The sequence below is a fragment of the Acipenser ruthenus genome, chromosome 9, assembly GCF_902713425.1.
Source record: "Acipenser ruthenus chromosome 9, fAciRut3.2 maternal haplotype, whole genome shotgun sequence".
Lineage (NCBI taxonomy): Eukaryota > Metazoa > Chordata > Actinopteri > Acipenseriformes > Acipenseridae > Acipenser > Acipenser ruthenus.
Window position 1 is genome coordinate 21911946 of NC_081197.1, and position 19984 is coordinate 21931929.

Sequence of the window (19984 nt, forward strand, 5' to 3'; positions counted from 1 at the left end):
AGAAGTACAAGACACATGGTACTGTCACAACAGTCCCTCGGTCTGGAAGAAGGAAAGTTCTTTAAACTAGAACAAGTAGAAGAAATATGAGGTTAATAATAATCCGATATTGACTGCCAAAGATTTTCAAAGTGAATTGGCTGCCAGTGGGACTGGGGTTTCCATTTCAACCATAGGTCAAGAATTGCATGGTGAAGTTTGCAAAACGGCATTTGAATGATGGATATGAGTTCTGGTCAAAGGTTTTGTGGAGTGATGAATAGTACTTTGTGGTATATGGATAGTCGTTACGTTTGGAGAAAGTATGGTGAGGTGTACAAACAAAAGAACACCATACTTACTGTCAAGCATGGAGGTGGTACTACCCTTCTATGGGGCTGTTGTTCCTCTAATGGCACAGGAGATTTAGTTCCAATACATGGTAAAATGGATTTCATAGCATACCAAAAGATATTGGCCAATCATCTGAAACCCTCAGCTACAAAACTAGGCTTAAAGAGTAACTGGATGTTCCAACACAACAACGATCCACAGCACACATCAAAATCTGCTTCAGAATGGTTAAAGAAGATTAAATCAAGATTCTGGAATGGCCTAGTCCCAATCAAAGTCTGATCAGAATCTTTATTATGCGTTGAAGGCTGTGCACAAGAGAAGTCCTCAGAATTTGAATGAACTGGAAAAATTGTGCATTGAAGAATGGTCAAAAATCACAAGAAAATCATGCCAAAAGCTCATTGACAAATATCCAAATCGTTTAAAAGAGGTGCCTCAACTAGCTATTCATTTCATTTTCCTTATCAGGGTATGAATACTTTTGAATTAGCATTTTTTGAGTTTTGCTAAAAAAAAAATGCTGCAATAAATAATTGTCAACATCTATTTCTTTTCCTCAATTGGAAAAGCAAAACTTTTGTACTAAAGAATTTTCTTATAATTATTTGTTTTCAAGAAATTTCTAGAAATTATAAATTTCCATTGAAGTATGTAAACATTTGACTACAACTGTATATCTATGGACTGCAGAGGAGGGCTATAATAGAAAATTATTGACCCGACGGAAGACTATTGATACCGACCGGGGCTACAATGCCCGAAGCCGCACCCTGGAGGCAACAATAGTATTCCCGGGAGGCATTTAATTTTCCACTATGAGCTGAGTATGAAGTACATATTTAAAATATGAAACAGTCAAGAAAATAAGTGAGGCAAGGTTGGATAGTAAATATATCTTTATATATTTTGATTAAATACAGCCGATACAGCATACGTAAATAAATAAATAATTGAAAATGTTTTTTGAAGTTCATACTGCATAGTTTAACGTTTTTTTTGGTGTACAGCTCTCTGTGTTGCTTGCTGACTGCTAAATAATCCAGTTTATATCCTGGGCCGTCATATTTGTCGAGTTGAATTTGTTTGAATTTCAGAAAGTCAGAAAACAGTGACAGTGATGTTCTAAATCACCATTTTAGTGTTTGGAGCATCTTTCTTTTATAGTATGTTTTGTAATTCATTTTCTGTTAAGTCACCGAATTGCTCCTCACAACAAGACAACATGGCAGTCCTTTGACAAGGGACTGACAGTGACGTGAACCAATCACATTACAGAGAGAGAGCCTATTGCCCTGTGGTGTAAGGATGTTAAGGCAATCTATTTTTGCTCCTATCATGAGGTTTTAACCAATCACAGGCCACTGCTGGGACAAATATCTGATTATTCGAACAAATATTTTTTGACAGTGTATTCGGATACAAAAATCAGATGGTTCGTATTCGCTAGTAATGACAAAAATACCTTTTTTTATTTACCGCCTCACTAGAATTTGCACGATAGTTTGAAAAATGGCAAATGACAAGCTCTGTGTGATATGTGAGATTATATATATATATATATATATATATATATATATATATATATATATATATATATATATATATAAATTAAAGCGAGGGATTGATTAAAAAAAAAAATGTGAAAGGACAATATAAAACTAACTGGATGGTGAACAAGGAAATCAAATGTAAAGTTTTGGGGATTCAAACTAAAGAGGGGTTCATTAATAGACTTGTAAATGATAATGGTGTATTAGACAAGGGAAATTTAAAATAAACATTATGCTGCAGGAATAATACCTTGGGGCTTTAGGACCCTGGGGAATTAGGAGAGAACACTCCATTTTGGGAAAGTTGCAGTTACCAGGCGGCCATCTTGGTAAAGGCCTCCTAAATTGGATAATATATGGGATAATGAATTATAATTGAGAAAATACTAAAATCAGCTGTGACTGATCATGACAGTGAATAAAAAGGCCACACTTTGTGTGTTCTGGTGGCTCGGGGTTAGAGATAGAGTTTGGGTGTGGTGTTTGAACAAAGGAAAAGCGATAAATTAAAATTAAGAGTTGTTTGGTTGGAGACCAGTAAAACTGACTAGCTGTCTGGTGGGTAGTCAGGTTAGTGGGAAAAGTTTAGTTAGGCTTTTTGTTTTGGTTTATTTTGTTTGGAAATAAATAAATGCACAGGCCCTGTCCTTTTTCACGGAAAGCAATTGTGCCAGTGCTTTATTTTCCTACAACAAGACCGGGCTGGTAAGAGAGTGGACACCTGTGACAAGAAGGCAATCTGTCACAATACATATCGTTTATAAAAAATAAAAAAATAAAAAAATAAAAAAAACACAGGATCAACACAGCAAGCTTTTGGGCCTCTAATTAAAAGTTTTAGACAACAAAAAGTAAACAAACCAGATTATGTGTGTGCACGCATAGTGATCTCTATGGAATGCCACCTGGGTCAAAAATGCGTCATTCTGAAATGCCTCTTAAACAGTGCCCAACTTGCTGGAAATGTTTAGTGATTTTTAGATAGATTTTATATATTAGGAGGCTGTGTGGTCCCGTGGTTAAAGAAAAGGGCTTGTAACCAACCAGGAGGTCCTCGGTTCAAATCCCACCTCAGCCACTGACTCATTGTGTGACCCTGAGCAAGTCACTTAACCTCCTTGTGCTCCGTCTTTCGAGTGGGACGTAGTTGTAAGTGACTCTGCAGCTGATGCATAGTTCACACACCCTAGTCTCTGTAAGTCGCCTTGGATAAAGGCATCTGCTAAATAAACAAATAATATATATTTTCTGTTGTGACTATTATGTGGACTGTAATAAATGAGAACCAAAAACAGTGAGTTTTTCCCTTTATTTTACAATGCCATTTGTTTTATATGAAGTGTTTAAAAGTAAAATTTCAGTTTTTGTTTGCTTGTTCAGCTATATATGGATTCTGTTCAGCTATAAACTGGATTATGCAGCAGTCTGCAAAACAGACGGAGACAGAGAAAAACTTTGCTAACTATACGGTATGAACTTAAACATTTTCTGTTATTTATTTATTTACGTATGCTGTATCGGCTATATTTAAACTAAATATACAAGTCAATATTTACTTTCTATGCTGTATCAGCTATACTTAAAATAAATAACGTTGTATTTACTATCCAATGTTGCCTCACTTATTTTTTGGACTGACTCATTAAATATGTACTGCAGACTTTGCCATAGTGGAAAATGAAATGCCCCCCCTGGAAGACTATTTTTACCTTCAGCGGCTTCGGGCATTATTATAGCCCTCCTGTCGGTAACAATAGTCTTATCTTGGGTCAATAATTTTCTGCTATAGCCCTCCTCTCCAGTCCTTATTTACTTTATATTGGTTTACTCTGTTTACAGTCAATTTGGTTATGAATCAATTTTCAAGAAGAACTTTCTCAGAAATACCCAAACTGACACTCTGTCAGTGACATTATTATTATTATTATTTATTTCTTAGCAGACGCCCTTATCCAGTGCGACTTACAATCGTAAGCAAATACATTTCAAGTGTTACAATACAAGTAACACAATAAGAGCAAGAAATACAATGACTTTTGTTCAAGCAAAGCACAAGCGTGACAAAACACAATTCAATAATACAGCAGATAATAGTGATAGTTACATCAGGATATGATTAAATAGTGATAGTTACATCAGGATATGATTAAATACAAAATACTACTGGTTAAACACTTGGCAGATTACAGTATTCTGAAGTACAGGATTAAATGCAGTAAAATAGGGGGCAGAGAGGAGCAAAATAAAGCACATTTAAATGAAGGGTGATAGTGTCCCAGGATACAAACAGAGGAGTTCTACAGGTGCTGTTTGAAGAGGTGAGTCTTAAGGAGGCGCCGGAATGTGGTCAGGGACTGGGCAGTCCTGACATCTGTAGGAAGGTCATTCCACCACTGCGGAGCAAGGGTGGAGAAGGAGCGGGCTCTGGAGGCAGGGGAGCTTAGCGGAGGTAGAGCCAGTCTTCTAGTGCAGGCGGAGCGGAGAGGTCGAGTGGGGGTGTAGGGAGAGATGAGGATCTGGAGGTAGCTGGGTGCAGTCTGGTCAAGGCATCTGTAGGCTAGTAAAAAGAGTCTTGAACTGGATGCGAGCGGTGATCGGGAGCCAGTGGAGTGAGCGGAGTAGTGCAGTAGCATGGGCGAAGCGAGGCAGAGAGAACACCAGACGGGCAGCAGAGTTCTGGATGAGCTGGAGCGGAAGGGTGGAAGACTTGCGGCCAAAAAGCCATACCTCCGACGTGGAAACAAGGCCAAGCGACTCAACTATGCACGAAAACACAGGAACTGGGGTGCAGAAAAATGGCAGCAGGTGCTCTGGACTGATGAGTCAAAATTTGAAATATTTGGCTGTAGCAGAAGGCAGTTTGTTCGCCGAAGGGCTGGAAAGCGGTACACAAATGAGTGTCTGCAGGCAACAGTGAAGCATGGTGGAGGTTTCTTGCAAGTTTGGGGCTGCATTTCTGCAAATGGAGTTGGGGATTTGGTCAGAATTAATGGTCTCCTCAATGCTGAGAAGTACAGGCAGATACTTATCCATCATGCAATACCATCAGGGAGGCATCTGATTGGCCCCAAATTTATTCTGCAGCATGACAACGACTCCAAACATACAGCGAAAGTCATTAAGAACTATCTTTAGCGTAAAGAAGAACAAGGAGTCCTGGAAGTGATGGTATGGCCCCCACAGAGCCCTGATCTCAACATCATCGAGTCTGTCTGGGATTACATGAAGAGAGAGAAGCAACTGAGGCTGCCTAAATCCACAGATGAACTGTGGTTCTCCAAGATGTTTGGGCCAACCTACCTGCCGAGTTCCTTCAAAAACTGTGTGCAAGTGTACCTAGAAGAATTGATGCTGTTTTGAAGGCAAAGGATGGTCACATCAAATATTGATTTGATGTAGATTTTTCTTCTGTTCACTCACTTTGCATTTTGTTAATTGATAAATATAAACTATTAACATGTCTATTTTTGAAAGCGTTCTTACTTTACAGCATTTTTTCACACCTGCCTAAAACTTTTGCACAGTACTGTATAAAAAAAAAAAAAAAGGTGCAAATCCCATTGAAAACAATGGGGGATGAAAATGTGAGTTTTGAAATTATTCATATTTTCACACAAAACAAAATGCAGGTATACTCAGTCCCTAGCGTATTCTACCACAAAAACCGCACAAGCGACTGGAATGCTACTGTCCACATCAAGAGATCTACCCCAGAGGACAGTGCATACTGAATATCAAGCAAATCCGTCAAACAACTCAAAAGTCATTAAAGGGCAGAAATGTGAGTTTAACATAGAATCCACAGTGAAACCATAACTATAGGGGTGCTACTGCACCCCTATAATCTATATACATCACAAGCATGGGTATATCTAGCGTGGGATACATTTGTGTTACCCCTCTTGAATGTGATAAGATGCTTACCAGCACTAGTTTTGAATGTCTTTGTTTACATTCCAATCCAGTGATGTGCTGCTGAAATTCAGGACGGAGCTGTGCTTCGGCAGCTCAAACGAACACTGCCACGAGAAGTGTTTCATAGCAACTTTAAAATGTCTGAAATTATTTCAGATTGCTATTGTTCTGATTTAGATTCCGATTTCCTTGAGAATGAGTTTAGTCAGGAAATGCCAGTTACCGACCTGCCTTATCTGTCTGACTTATCTGAACAGCCTGTAGCCCCTTCATTAACACTGGTAAGTGTAGGAAACAAGGCTGTAAATTCATAGACTGAGCTAAAGGTTCTATCTGAAAAGATGCTTGTGAAGCATAGTCTGTTGACAATGAAGGTAAAGATCCACCTGGTAAAATAATCCCGGAATGAATTGATCTAATATAAAATATGTACATGGCAGTCATGGCATTGTCTGCAATGTTATATAATATTGTGTTTTTAAAATGTTAATCAATTCAGAAATTGATGTTATCTCAAACATATTAATGGGTTTGTTTGCACATGGTTCATTATTTTTAAACTGCTCCTATTTGTAATGCCTTGTTTATGCTTTATATTTTTAGATGCATAATTAAAAGACGGTACACGGCCAAAAGCCAACATTTTCACAAATCAAAAATACATTTGTCCTTCATTATTAAAGAGACATACACCACTAAAATACTACTTTTCTGTAAACAGTTAATTTAAATAAACAATATAAGCAGTGACAGGATAGTTTGCAAGGTATCCAGGAAGTAACCAACCAGCCTAGGTTACCACTGCTTCAGGGTCCACACTGTGCGAACACATGTCCATACAAAGTGTCAGTACAACTCAAGAAAATAACTCAAAATGTAATGGGAACACATTGTATATATGTACAGCCGCCTCTACTATATTCCTAACCTCTGGGACATGCACACCTGCAGAGTATGATACACTAGCAGTAAATAGACCTGGGGAACTTTGTTGAATGTGTGGAAAATAAAAGCAAATGACTACTGAGATACCAACAGCAAACTTACCAGAGCATGAAAAGAGGACACTGAAAAAATCCCGAGGCGTCCCATGGCATGCTTGGTCGGACGACTGGCAAATGCAAGAAGCCTTTTGGGGTTTGGTAATTCTCCTCCTTGAAGACTTGATAAATAACAGCGAAAGCGAAAAAGGTCCATCTGGAACTGTTCGAGGTTTTGCTCCCACAAAAATATCTATCAATGAACATAAACAAACAAAAAATATGTTTTATTGTTGGTAATTACTGTGACAGGTACTTCAGAAAAAGCTTTATAAGTGTAAAAATGACCGATATAATAACAAAGAATCTCTTTCATAGCTCGTTTTATGTTGAAAAAATATTAGGAAAAGAACATAATGAAATGTATTTTGCATGATTTGGAAAAAAGAATAAAATCACACCAGGAATGACCGTTAACAAACATAAAATTTTATTTAATACTTTCACTAGGAAAACAGCCAGAGATCTCAGTTTAACATGGAACAGTGAGTGAAATGCCACAGTAGGATTCTGAAGTGGTGTGCAGATAGTAAAGGCTGATGAGCAAAATATTCTAATCGTTCTATGCACCTTTTAGGAAGATGAAACAGAAATAAATGAACCTGAATGAGTAAATATTACTAATTCTTTAAACGGTCCAAGTTACGACTATTCTGATTATGAGATATTACGATGCTCAGATAGCTTGTTAGATCTAATTTGTTAGTACAGTATATCTTCACGTGCCTATACATGTACAAGTAAGCAAGATAAAACTGATTGTCTTGAAGAGAAAGTCTTTCAAATCTCAATTATGGCTTTGAAACTATTTATGAAATAACCCAGAAACTCTGCTGTTCAGTTACAGAGGTGACTTTCAAGATTATAAATTATTTACTTTGTAACTCTGACAAATGGGATGGAAGGCTTCAATGCCTGACCCCTCAAATGAAACAGCAACAGAGCACTGAAAGCCAGGCTTTCAAAAGTAATGGAAGTGCTCAAATCCCTAGCACCACTTAGCAAGCACAATGTTGTTTTACATTATTTATTTATTTTAACCATTTAGATAGTTATAGATTACAGTATTACAAAAATTGCTGTAGTGGTACTTTCAGATTTAAATCCAGTTCTAATAGAAAGAAAGAATGTTAAAGTATACATCTCACCTCACTAAGGGTATACATACATTAGAGGCAAAGTAACCAGGGATAGTTTTGTCAGAACTGGACAAGTCGTTCTCCAAGATAAAGCCTGCCACATATAGAACATGTACAATTTACTGTACATAGGGCCTAACTGCAAATTAACCAGATTTCAACAATTAACTAACCAAAACTCTAAAAATACCAAAATAATATTTGTTGTTTTTCAAGGAATCATTTCATATGGAACATTTGTAAAATCCCTTTAGTCTTTCAGGATGCATTTGTTAGACCACCATTTTCTTGTTTAACTGAAACCTTCGACCACGCCTTGGTTATAAAAACAGCAGGACATGAGGTATAACTGTTGTTTTGTCCTCTAAGATTAAGGGCTTTTACCTCTATTTCACACATATGGTATTGTGCAGATAACTGAAACTTGACCCAGTAGTTGATGGTTTCCTTCCTGGCAAACATTTGCTTTCTGGCAAAATATTTGGTTTTGTTCTATCATTATAATGTGAGACACCAAAATAACTTTTTAATAACGTTAGCTATTTAATTCCAGAAGTTTGGTGAATGTACCCCTGAACACAAAATTATGTTATATTATGCTCAAATAAAAAATGAAATTATATATTTCTTACTCAAAATCAAAGCTAATTATAGTTAATTTTATTTATTTGTTGTTACTCTCATTGTTTTTATTAAATCAATACTTTCTGCAATTAGACAGAAAAATTTGAATGGTTTGCTATAATGTAGTCAGTATGGTGTAAGGCAACCATGACCAGCCAGGGCAGCACTGATTAGACTCGACAAGTCTGCAAGGTTTTTAAATATCGATCTTGGAGGATACGTGATCATTTCTCAATGATTATCGACTGATCTCTAGAATCGAGAGTCTGTTTCTCATCAAGCGGCAGTAATTTGTGCAGTCTTGAATACAGAAGTACCTGCCAACAGAGTGCCTACTCTCTGAGCTATTACATATTGTCACCAATAAAGACTTGCAACAAGGAGAATTAATATTTATATAATACTTGTCAAGGATGTCATTTTCCAAACAAACTAAAGACATGAGGTATGACTCAGGTTACACAAAAGTGTGTGCTTGCTTTTCTAAAAGGTTTGTAAAAAATAAAAAATAAATTATATATATATTGCAACAAGGGAGATCTGGACTGAATATCTGACACATGCATGGGACTGCAGGTAGAGGGCAGAAGTCTCGTAGGATCCGCCTGTCAGTCATGGCGATGACACGGAGAGGTGGGGAAGAGGGTGTGTGTACTTTCCCTCTCTTCGAGTGGCTGAGAGGCAGGCCTTGGGAGATTGCTTGGCCCATAAGAACTGCGCTTGGTTGTGCATTCGGGTGGCCGTGTTTTGGAACACACAGTAACACTGACAGAAGACGTCAGTTTAAAAACAAGGACCAGACAAGCCTGGTTGGGGAAAACAGTCTGCCTTAAAATAATTTAAAGAAAAACAGAAGAAATAATTACGTACCCGAGGGGACGTTTTCTAGCTATACGGGGAACTCTGGCCACCCCATTGTATAGGATAACTGAGCGTAGGATTGGAGGCTCGTTCTGACCGGCTTAGCAGCAGTGGGGGCACTGCATAAGCAGCACTTTTATTTGTAGTTTTATTACTGTGTTTTATTTTCCCTTTTTCTTTCGCCTTCTGTTTTCATTATTATTTTCGAGCACTTGTATGTGCGCGGAACGGTATACCTGTATTGGTAACCCCATGGTCCTGTTTTACTGTTGACAGTATTCAGGCCACGGACAACAGTGCCCTCTGTGGGCTAAAATAAATTAAAAAAAATAAAAGAAAGAAAATAAATAAAACTGGGCACCTGTGCGGTGTTTGCAAATAAAATCTTCTGTCTCCCGTGTCAGTGAATACCCTCACCCTTCCACATACACACTGTATATTCCCACAAAAGAAATGTATAGAATTCTCAACATTTTTCAGTAGCAATTATATTATGTTACTCACTGTAGTGAGTTAGATAAATGTGTTCTAATATTATATAAACCTTTGATCTCTAGGTTACCTGCTCTAGAATGGTTTTTCTTTTCTTGGTGTCTTTTACAGATGATAGCTGCATCTCCCCCATCTTCTTCATCTTCTCGTCCATGTCAATTTTTTGTTCCAGCTTTTTGATCTCCGTCTTGAGTAACTTGACCGTATCATCTTTGTGATGCTGTCTCGCTACAGCGGTTGCGCAGGCAGAGTGAATCGCGGTTATCCAGTTCTCTAGTTCAGTCTGACTGCAAGTCTGGTGATGATAAATAAAATGAAGCAACATTTTGACATTGTCTAAACTCTTTTTGATCACTTTTATTAGGATTTTATTTTGAAATGATGTATACAGGGTCTTTCAGTAGTCTGGAAGCACATGAGAATTGGATGACCCCTACCATGCTCCAATGTGCCTTTAGTGTCTGGAATTACTACAGTATTTAGGCAAAAGCATGACATTAGGGATGTATTGTGTTTGTAATCCCAAATGCATGCACACTGGATACAGCCTTGCTAGGATTTTAATACAGTACATAATGACATTAAATACCAGGCTTCTTCCCTCAGTTCCACAGATTTATTTTGGTATGTTTTGCAAATTGATTTAAATCTCCCTGTTTTATCCCTTATTCACACTTTCCAAGTAAACACAACAGCCACTATTTTGAAGCAAATGCAATTTTCTGAGAAGATAAAATTAGCAAGAAACGACACTGTTTCATTATGGTTCTTAGTAGGTTCTTACTAGTAATACGCTGATAAAATTGCTTTTACACAAAATAGAGCTCAATAATAGAGATTAAGTAGGAGTCTTCTTTAAGCATAATAAAACAAACAAAAAGGAAAAGTAAAATAAAAACGGTACACACCTGGAAAAGGAAAGCATCCCCAAGTGAATTACTAAGGCAGAAAACAAAGTCTTTCTTTGGATGCTCGGGCACTGCTTGAACAATGCTGTTTTCTACCCAGACTGCATGCTTTGGGGTGCTGTTATGGTCTATTCCCGACCGACCATCTGCCTCATAAAAGAACAATGTACAACCTAGAAAAGAAGAAACGCAATGTTACAGAAACATTGCCATTAACATGTTCCTGTAAACCTGCTTTTAAAACCCTTGGGAATGATTAAGAAGCTCACTTTTCAATTTTTAGAAAAACGCACCTTAATGCTGAGAATGCAAGAGCTGAAACACAATAAAATTCCCATGAAACTGTAGACATACTGGTTGAATTCTAATGTCTTTGAGGTCAGTTGATATGAATAAAAATGAACAAAGACAGGTAAAAGCAACTTGCTGTATCATAGCTGTAAATCTTCAAATTCAAAATCCTCTAACACCTTGAAAAAACATTATGCATACGGTATATTGTAAACTCCCCAATTATTTCTGCCCTCCATTTTAACTAATTACACATCCATTTAACCACTACTGTATACAATGCAATTCATCACTAATGAAACCAAGTAAGTAATGTCAATGTAATCTCAAAGACATGGTTTAAAAAAAAAAAAAAAAAAAAAAAAAAAAAAAAAAGAAGTCCACCTTTTAAAGAGACCCAATAACGTTTCCACTTCCGTCGAGTAGCCAATTCCACCTTCTTGTTCTTCTTGTGCACTAGGAAGTTTTTCACAGCAAGCGCCCCTGCCTTCCGTACCGTCCCCTGTGCTGCAGTAAGTAAGATATCGGACTGCCCAGGCGAGCTCATAGTGCCACTGCTCTGCTCATCACTCACTGCAGACAAAGCTTCTTCCAGGCTCTCTGTGTTGGTGGAGCTCATTTCCAACTCGCGCCTAAAGTTCTCATAGACCCCTTGAAGGAGGGCATCTCCGACACTGCTGCCACTGTCACTTCCAATAAAAACACTGCTACCAGTACATGTTGACATGGCCGACATAACTTTTGAGCGTCTTGTTTTGAGATCCGAATCAGTTGTTGCCCCATCAATCCCACTATCTGCATATTCACTTCCTTCCCATGTTGTAACATCCTATGGGTAAAAAGAAAATATTGTAATACATAAAACATAATATAATATCTTCCTTACTGTATGCTGCGCCACAATATACTGTGGACATATAAAAAAAGAGCACACCACTTATATTTTGAACAGTTTTCCTAATAGTAACCTTTTTTTCTTTCTTACGCAGATATGCACCAGAAAATTAAAGGAAAAAGAGGTCTTTGTCATGCCTAATTACCTGTGTGGTTTTAGCTCTTCTCCCTTGCATGCTGTTTGAATGGGTCACCTGCTGGCTGGGAGCTCCTTCTGAAAGACAGTGAGATCTCCTGCAGGGAAGAGTGTAAGCGCCGTAAGAGGCAGCATCGTCTTCAGAAGGAGACAGCATCTTATCATCACTGGTTTCTTCAGAGGTTTCAACCTCCCGTGAGTGAGACACCAGCTTCCGACAGTATTTTACAGACCTGTTCCTGGGAGCACCATTAATTACACCTGGGCTGCTTTGGCCATACAGTTCATCAAGTGAGTTGGCTCGATGGCTGGAATCCAGCGTCTCCATACCTTTTGGACTGCTGTTAGCTTTTAATCTTTCACACTTGTGACAGTCCTTCTCTGTTGTGTCAATGATTTCTTCTGTGCTTGTTAAGTGTTCTTGGCTAAGATCAGAAAGGGAAAACTCTAAGCTGTCCTCCCGCCATATATCTGCAGATTTGGATCTCTTTTTCTTGAAGTTTACACTTTCGTTTCCACATGATCCATTGCTTGTTCTTTGCAAGTAGGTAACCTCTCCTTGACACAACCTACTGTCTTTGGTCTCCTGCATGCTTGGCACAGAAGCTGCTGCTTGTACTGTGTTATTATCCATGCTGGAGTCAACTAATGACTCTGTATGGAATGAAACTGGCCTTAAATTCATAGCCACCCTGTCTACCCAAATGGGGCTTCCAAAGTCCTCTAGGACGTTAGTTTCATTAAACAGTTCAAGGCCGTTTTCTGCCAAGGACTGAGGGATGCTGGGGGTGCTGCTGGATCGAGTGCTCGTTTCTGAGTTTCTGTGTTCAACTTTTCCGGAAGAAGCATGTCTGGACCGCCGGGATTGTTTATTTGAGATCCGAAGTGATCGGGACATATGCTTGCGGGACAAGTGTCCCTGGTTATCTCCATAAAAAGCATGGTCTCCATTCTGACTTTCTACGTTTCCCATGACTAAAAATCTGTTAAAACAACAACAAAAAAACATTAAATATCAGAAAATCACCACACAAATAAAATATGCCATAATGTAAAAGCAGAGGGCGCTGAATATCCAAGGGTTTTTTTTATTATTATTTTTAACTTTAAAAAAACCTATTAATACAGTACTACTTAATATTTTAACAGTTCATTAATTAGGCCATGTTAGCAGTAAATTGTACTTGTACTATACTTTGTTATATGTGGAAGTCAGATAGCAGAAAGTGAGAGAACAAGGGAGCCTGTAAAAATGCATAGATCTAGATTCTATTGTTCTGAAAAAAAAAAGAATCTCTATTAGTTTAAATAGGAACTATTCTATTAACACCTGCAGCAGGATTCAGGGAGTCAGTTGCACAGGATGTACTTTATACTGTTGTTAATCTCAGCAACTGTAAATTAATAAAATATGAATCTTAAGTATTAACCAATAATATAAAAGTTGTTAAGAGTTCTACAATATAGACCAAGATTCGTATAGTGCTATAAAAAATACAACATGATGTACAACGTGCTGCATGGTAAGAGATTTGTCAGCATCACAAGGTGTTCAAGCACTCTGGTATCAAAGAAAACATCATCCTTTGGAGATAGGTAACTTTAGCAGATTTAAATATTTTTCTTGCAGTGTCCCAGTGGAAGGAATGAACACAAATTATACCCCCAGTTTTGTTTAGGTGGGTAAAAAGATGAATGTATTGTTTCAATTTGCACATTATTACACTGTCATCACTTCTATTTATAACAGAAGAACTGAACTAAATAAATGTTGACCTAAATGGAGAAGCGATCAGCTTGGTTTTAAAGATAATGTCAAGAGATATAGCCTGTGCAATTGGGACTTCTACATAGAGCAATATTTGTTGTAAAAGTATTTTCCAGGAGCTCACATAAGACTGCTAAAATGAAACTACCTGAACTGTAAAACAAACACTGAAATTGAAATCCATTATTAATAACAAATTAGTCATCTCCAAATCAACTTCATTTTTAAAGCCACATGACAGAAAACCTAAATTTGGCCTACTTTATGTTAGTAAATATATTATACTTGTATACTTGTATACTGTAGTACTGAATATAAAGTGTGTAAGGTTTTAATTTTAATGTGACTAAAAATCTGGGAATTAGTTGATTTGAAAGTAAAGGTGCTCCATTTATTTTTGAAAGTGCTAGGATGTTTTTCTGGACTTGATTTTATCATTGCACTGTAACTTTTCTCAATTCATATTAATGAACAAGTGGCAGTAACCCATGGTTAGGAAACTGATTTGAGATTTTTATAGGTGATTATTTGTCATGTTTTGTTGTGTGGGAGAAACTTCTAACCACATCCATCCAAGCCAAAGAATTACATAACAGATTTTGCATGTTAAAGTCAGTAGTAGTATACTATACAACACAGCAGAAATACAGCTTTTACTTTTTTTAAGAATCACAAATACTGTACAATACCTGATGATTCTGTCTGTCAATCCTTCCCATTACTCTCTACAGCACCTTCAGTCAGCAGGCTGCAGCATTGAATCTAGGAACAAAATATATAGAATGGGTAAGAATGGTATACTGAGTCATGTCATTAAATAAGGTACTGAAACTGAAACCAACAACAAAATACCGAAAAAAACAGTTTGCAGGATTTTAAGAAATACTATTTAGGGCCAGGTTCAATGATATTTTGGTTATACACCATTTTTTTCCCCCTCAAAACAGTCTAGTTTTTAAACATTAATAAAATATGTATTACACTTATAAAAATTGAAGCAATCGCTTAATAATGTAGCCATATAGCTTTAAACATGTCATATACTGTACAACAGCAGCCCATAATGTTTTTCATTTGTAAACTTTTGAAACTATACTGTACAGTAGATTACTCTGGAGGGACAGCAGGGGTCTACAATAAATGCAAAAGGCAGCTTTCAAAGCAAAAGTATGACCTAAACTGTATTCAATTTAAATCAGATTATATAAACCAAGTTAACTATTGATACATTAATACAAAATTACATATTCATAAACAATGAAAAATCAGACAAGATAAAACACATGAGTAATGAATTTATTTGAAGATCAGCCTACAACAGATATTAACAACCCTTTGAAAATTCCTACCCATTTGCAATGAGGTGTTGGCCCCATGCTGGAATAAAAGAATGACTCATCCTGATACTTTGGCAAGGGCACAAGATCAATACCCTTCTAGTTCAAAATAGTGATGAGAGAAAAGCTTCCTAGCGCATTTATATAGAATTTCTAAATTATGGTGCATGTCAATATTCTCTTCACTGTGTATTATAATTTATTTTACATTACTTTCCTAAATTTAGATTCCTTTCTACTGTACTTCTGTCATCAGCCAGGAATCTCCACAGGTGTTGTACAGGGCAGCAATACATTTCTATCACATGGCTGATCTACTGTAACCAAGGGTGTTCTGTTTACTACAGGAACAATACAATCGCAGCAGATGTTAATAAAGAACACCTTTGTAAATGAGATGGCACCCTCTCAAAAGGGATTACCCTTGTAAAACTTTAATAATCATAAAAAAGAAATAGAAAAAAAAAGTTATAAAAAGAAAGGTCATTGGGATCAGAAACCACCTGTACCCTACAATGTACTATAACTACTGTACTGTAGGAGAACAGAAAACAGGTATTATCCTCCTTGTAAATTAAACAAACATTATGATGGCACTTTGGAGTACTCTATATAACCTGCCCTTGCCAAATGTAATTAATATTAAAATACGGAAGGGTCTATTTAAGTAATTCTACCCGAGTTTCAATTTGGCCTTGCGTGACTATTGATATCGTACAAGTGCAGTCTGCCTCATTTGGCAACCACAAAAATGTAATAAAAAAATAAATTAAAAAAATACAGGAAACAAAAACTGAGATAGCGTTACACACAAGAAAACACACATATTCTATAAGCAAGAGCTGTGTACTAGCCTTGTATGTGCTAAACATTTTTTCATTGCATAGATATTTATTACACTATGTAACACAATTTTTGTTCCTGGGTAGTAAGTGTTATTTCCTAATTGCTTATGCCTCAAAAGTATAGAAAATGGCTATTATTCCCCACAAACTTTGCTTTTGTGACCAGGACAGTGATATTTTGAAATTTACCTATTTCCAATGAGAAAACAGGCGTCTTTTTTTCTGACTTTGTGTGAACGAAAACAACATATGAATCCAAATTAACATGTATTTATACTAAAGTAATACAAAAATGACTACAAAAGATTTAGAAGCGAGTAGTCTTTTTGGTTGGGGTAGTATGGGTTTCTCTCCTCAGCTCCACCTCTGAAATTGTCATCTGGATCTACAACATCTTCCTCGCTCTCTGACTTGCTGCCCTCTTCTAAAGACGGCTGCTCTCTCTCCGGAGGAGTGGGTACGGGGAGCTCATGGCAGTGTGGCACCGGGGCGATGGATGAAGGAAGGTCCGGATACGTGATAGCAGGTGCATTCTTGCCAGTCCGACGTTTGGAAGGGTCCACCATGCAGAAGTAGCAGTTGCTTGAGTGGTCAGTGGGTTCCCGCCAAATTCTTGGGATAATGAACTTCATGGCTCTTTTCCCCTCTGTACCATCCTACAAAAATACATTTATTTCACCCATGACTAATGTGTAAGAGATTCTCGCAACATTTTTCATATATGATATATTTTTTCAATAACATTGAAAATTGTAAAACATTTTAAAATTAAAAACTTTTACAATTTTAAAAATTAACAAATTTTATAACATAAAATTCCGAGCAACAATTGTCCATCTTACCTTCCAGAGTTTTTTTGCAGTGCTCGCAAGTGAAATGAGGTGCCCAGGGTTTGTCTTGATCCCCGACAGGCATGCCGAAATATGCCTTGTAGGCCTCACACATCTTAGCAGATGCTTCCACGGAGTACTTTTTCGCTCTGGTCTTGATAAATTGGCCGCAGACATAGCAAAATGCGTCTGCCGGATGCTTGCAGCCTCTTGATGCCATCTCAGAAAAATGCAGATATGTATCCACTTAGGCAGCTGGAACTAAACTGAACTGGTGGGCTTAAGGCCCCTGTATTTATACTACTATTTATATTACTGGAAAGTTCTAGAAGTTACTCCAAGTTCACTCAGCACTAAATCTATCTGAAATGTTCTGGAAAATAGGTAAATTTCAAAATATCACTGTCCTGGCCACAAAAGCAAAGTTTGTGGTGAATAATAACCATTTTCTATACTTTTGAGGCATAAGCAATTAGGAAATAACACTTACTACCCAGGAACAAAAAAAAAAAAAAATTGTTACACGGTGTTATAAAACGTACATATAAAATATACTGTATACAAGTTTTCCTACAGAACCGTAGCTTCAGCAATTCTCTACAAACGGATTTAAAATACCAGCACTTCAGGTTAATGATATTTTAGGACAGACGTGTAGCAGACAAAAGAATATACTGAAAGGTATATGTTTTGCGATTGATGATTACTGGGATAATCTTGCATCGATTTCAAAACTGCTGCATTGATGATACGCACACACTGTCCTCATAGGGGATGAACCCGATCACGCACTGTTTTACTACGACTACCAACACCACCACCACCACCACCACCACCAACAACAGCAGCAACCGCAACAACAGCAACAGCAACAACCGCAACAGCAACCGCAACAGCAACAACAACCGCAACAGCAACAGCAACAGCAACAACAGCAGCAACCGCAACAACAGCAGCAACCGCAACAACAGCAACAACCGCAACAACAGCAACAACAGCAACAACCGCAACAACAGCAACAACCGCAACAGCAACAACAACAGCAACAGCAACAACCGCAACAGCAACAGCAACAGCAACAGCAACAACCGCAACAGCAACTTTACCAGTACAAGTACCAAACACTTTAGCAAATAGTGCAGAATGCCAGTAACAGTACCAAACACTTTAGCAAATAGTGCAGAATGCATACATGGGTTACTATGTGTTCCATAGTAACCATGGCCCTATCTGCACTCTCTCAGGAGTTATTAGCCAGTTTTGGAAGTTAATGATGTCATCCAACGTGGCCACTATGTTTTTTATTGTAGCATCTTCCCTTGAGCAACATTTAAAAGACAACCACACTAGGATCATGTCTGCCAATTTTTGGTTCAATCGGACTACTGGTTTCAGAGACAAAGGTTTTTGTAAGCCAGTTTTGCATGTTGATGATGTCATCCAATGTGGCCGCCATGTTTAATTGTAGCAACTTCCCTTGACCAAATCTTAGACAACTATACTAGGATCATGTGTGCCAATTTTTAGGAGAAGATGATCTTTGTAGTTTGTGATTATGATATCATGCAGCATGGCCGCCATACCACACAACCTGTCAGCTTCTTATGAAGACCAGTTAATCTTGGACTACCCCTCAACAAAGTATACAAACTTTCAGCACTCTGCAATAAGTGGTTTTTGAAAGACACATTTTTATATTTATGCTTTTTTTCAATCCAATATGGCGGCCAAACCATGTGACCTACGACATACATTCAATTAACATATACCAACTTCCCATAAGTATCTACCATCCTCCCGAATTTCGTCAGTTTTCCAGCAACCTTTGGCAGAAAGAATAATAATAACAAGAAGAAGAAGAATCCCAACAACAACAACAACAACAACAACAACAGGCTTCCCAGCCCTATGGGCCTGGAATAATAATAATAATAATAATAATAATAATAATAATAATAATAATATCTAAATCCAAATTCCGCAGGAACAGTGCAAGGCTCTCGCCAGTAGAATGTGGTTCTATAGATGCTAATTAAAGCTTGTGTACAATGAATTGCATCTTATTGATAAGGGACAGAAAACTCTAGGCTAAAGCAAATAAGCTATCTGATGATCAATCACGAACATGACAAAAGTGTAAAGGACCAATAAATATATTTCTGTGCTTTGCAAAGACTTTCATTATTTATTTATTGCAAAGGGTAATTTTTACCACAAAGGGTAGTAGCTAAAGCTCTTTAAAGTCAAATGGCAACGTTGAATAAATGGTGCCATAATGTTGTTTTTTGTTTGTTTGTTTGTTTGTTTAAAAACACTTAATGAAGAGGTCTCTAAACTTCTCGTACTGTATGCTTATTTTTTCCTATTTGGACAAAGAAGCTGGCCAGGGCTACTTCCAGCAGATCTCAGATGATAAAGGAGCTTGCCAGGGCTACTTCCAGCAGATCTCACATAATAAAGGAGCTTGCCAGGGCTACATCCAGCAGATCTCACATAATAAAGGAGCTTGCCTGGGCTACTTCCAGCAGATCTCAGATGATAAAGAAGCTTGCCAGGCCTACTTCCAGCAGATCTCACATAATAAAGAAGCTGGCCTGGGCTACATCCAGCAGATCTCACCCTAATAAAGGAGCTTGCCAAGGCTACTTCCAGCAGATCTCTGATGATAAAGAAGCTTGCCAGGGCTACATCCAGCAGGTCTCACATAATAAAGAAGCTGGCCTGGGCTACATCCAGCAGATCTCACTCTAATAAAGGAGCTTGCCAAGGCTACTTCCAGCAGATCTCTGATGATAAAGAAGCTTGCCAGATCTCACATAATAAAAGGAGCTTGGTACCAGTGCTACCAGACCTGAAAAATTAAAATATCGTATTGGAGCCTCAAAATTATAGTATTTCACCAAAAATTATCGTACACGCCAAAAATGTAAGAACATGCAAATGCAAAAGTTGTTTTCGTCCTTATATGATCATATTGCTGTAAATAGCCATTAACCTTGAGTTTATGTATGATAAACT

General features: G+C 37.6%; 1 protein-coding gene across 3 annotated transcripts in view; it reads right to left on the reverse strand.

The window, feature by feature from the left end:
• The window catches only part of LOC117405862 (rho guanine nucleotide exchange factor TIAM1-like), a 97385-nt gene that overhangs the window by 33079 nt on the left and 44322 nt on the right, over positions 1-19984 (reverse strand). For all 3 annotated transcript variants that reach the window (XM_059029697.1, XM_059029699.1, XM_059029698.1), the window contains exons 2-7: positions 14644-14716; positions 12197-13169; positions 11541-11985; positions 10866-11038; positions 10028-10252; positions 6849-7034 (exon numbers count right to left, since the gene is read on the reverse strand). In XM_059029697.1, coding sequence (XP_058885680.1) covers positions 6849-7034; positions 10028-10252; positions 10866-11038; positions 11541-11985; positions 12197-13159 — 1992 coding nt within the window. In that variant the 5' untranslated portion in view covers positions 13160-13169; positions 14644-14716. The remainder of the gene's footprint in view (positions 1-6848; positions 7035-10027; positions 10253-10865; positions 11039-11540; positions 11986-12196; positions 13170-14643; positions 14717-19984) is intronic.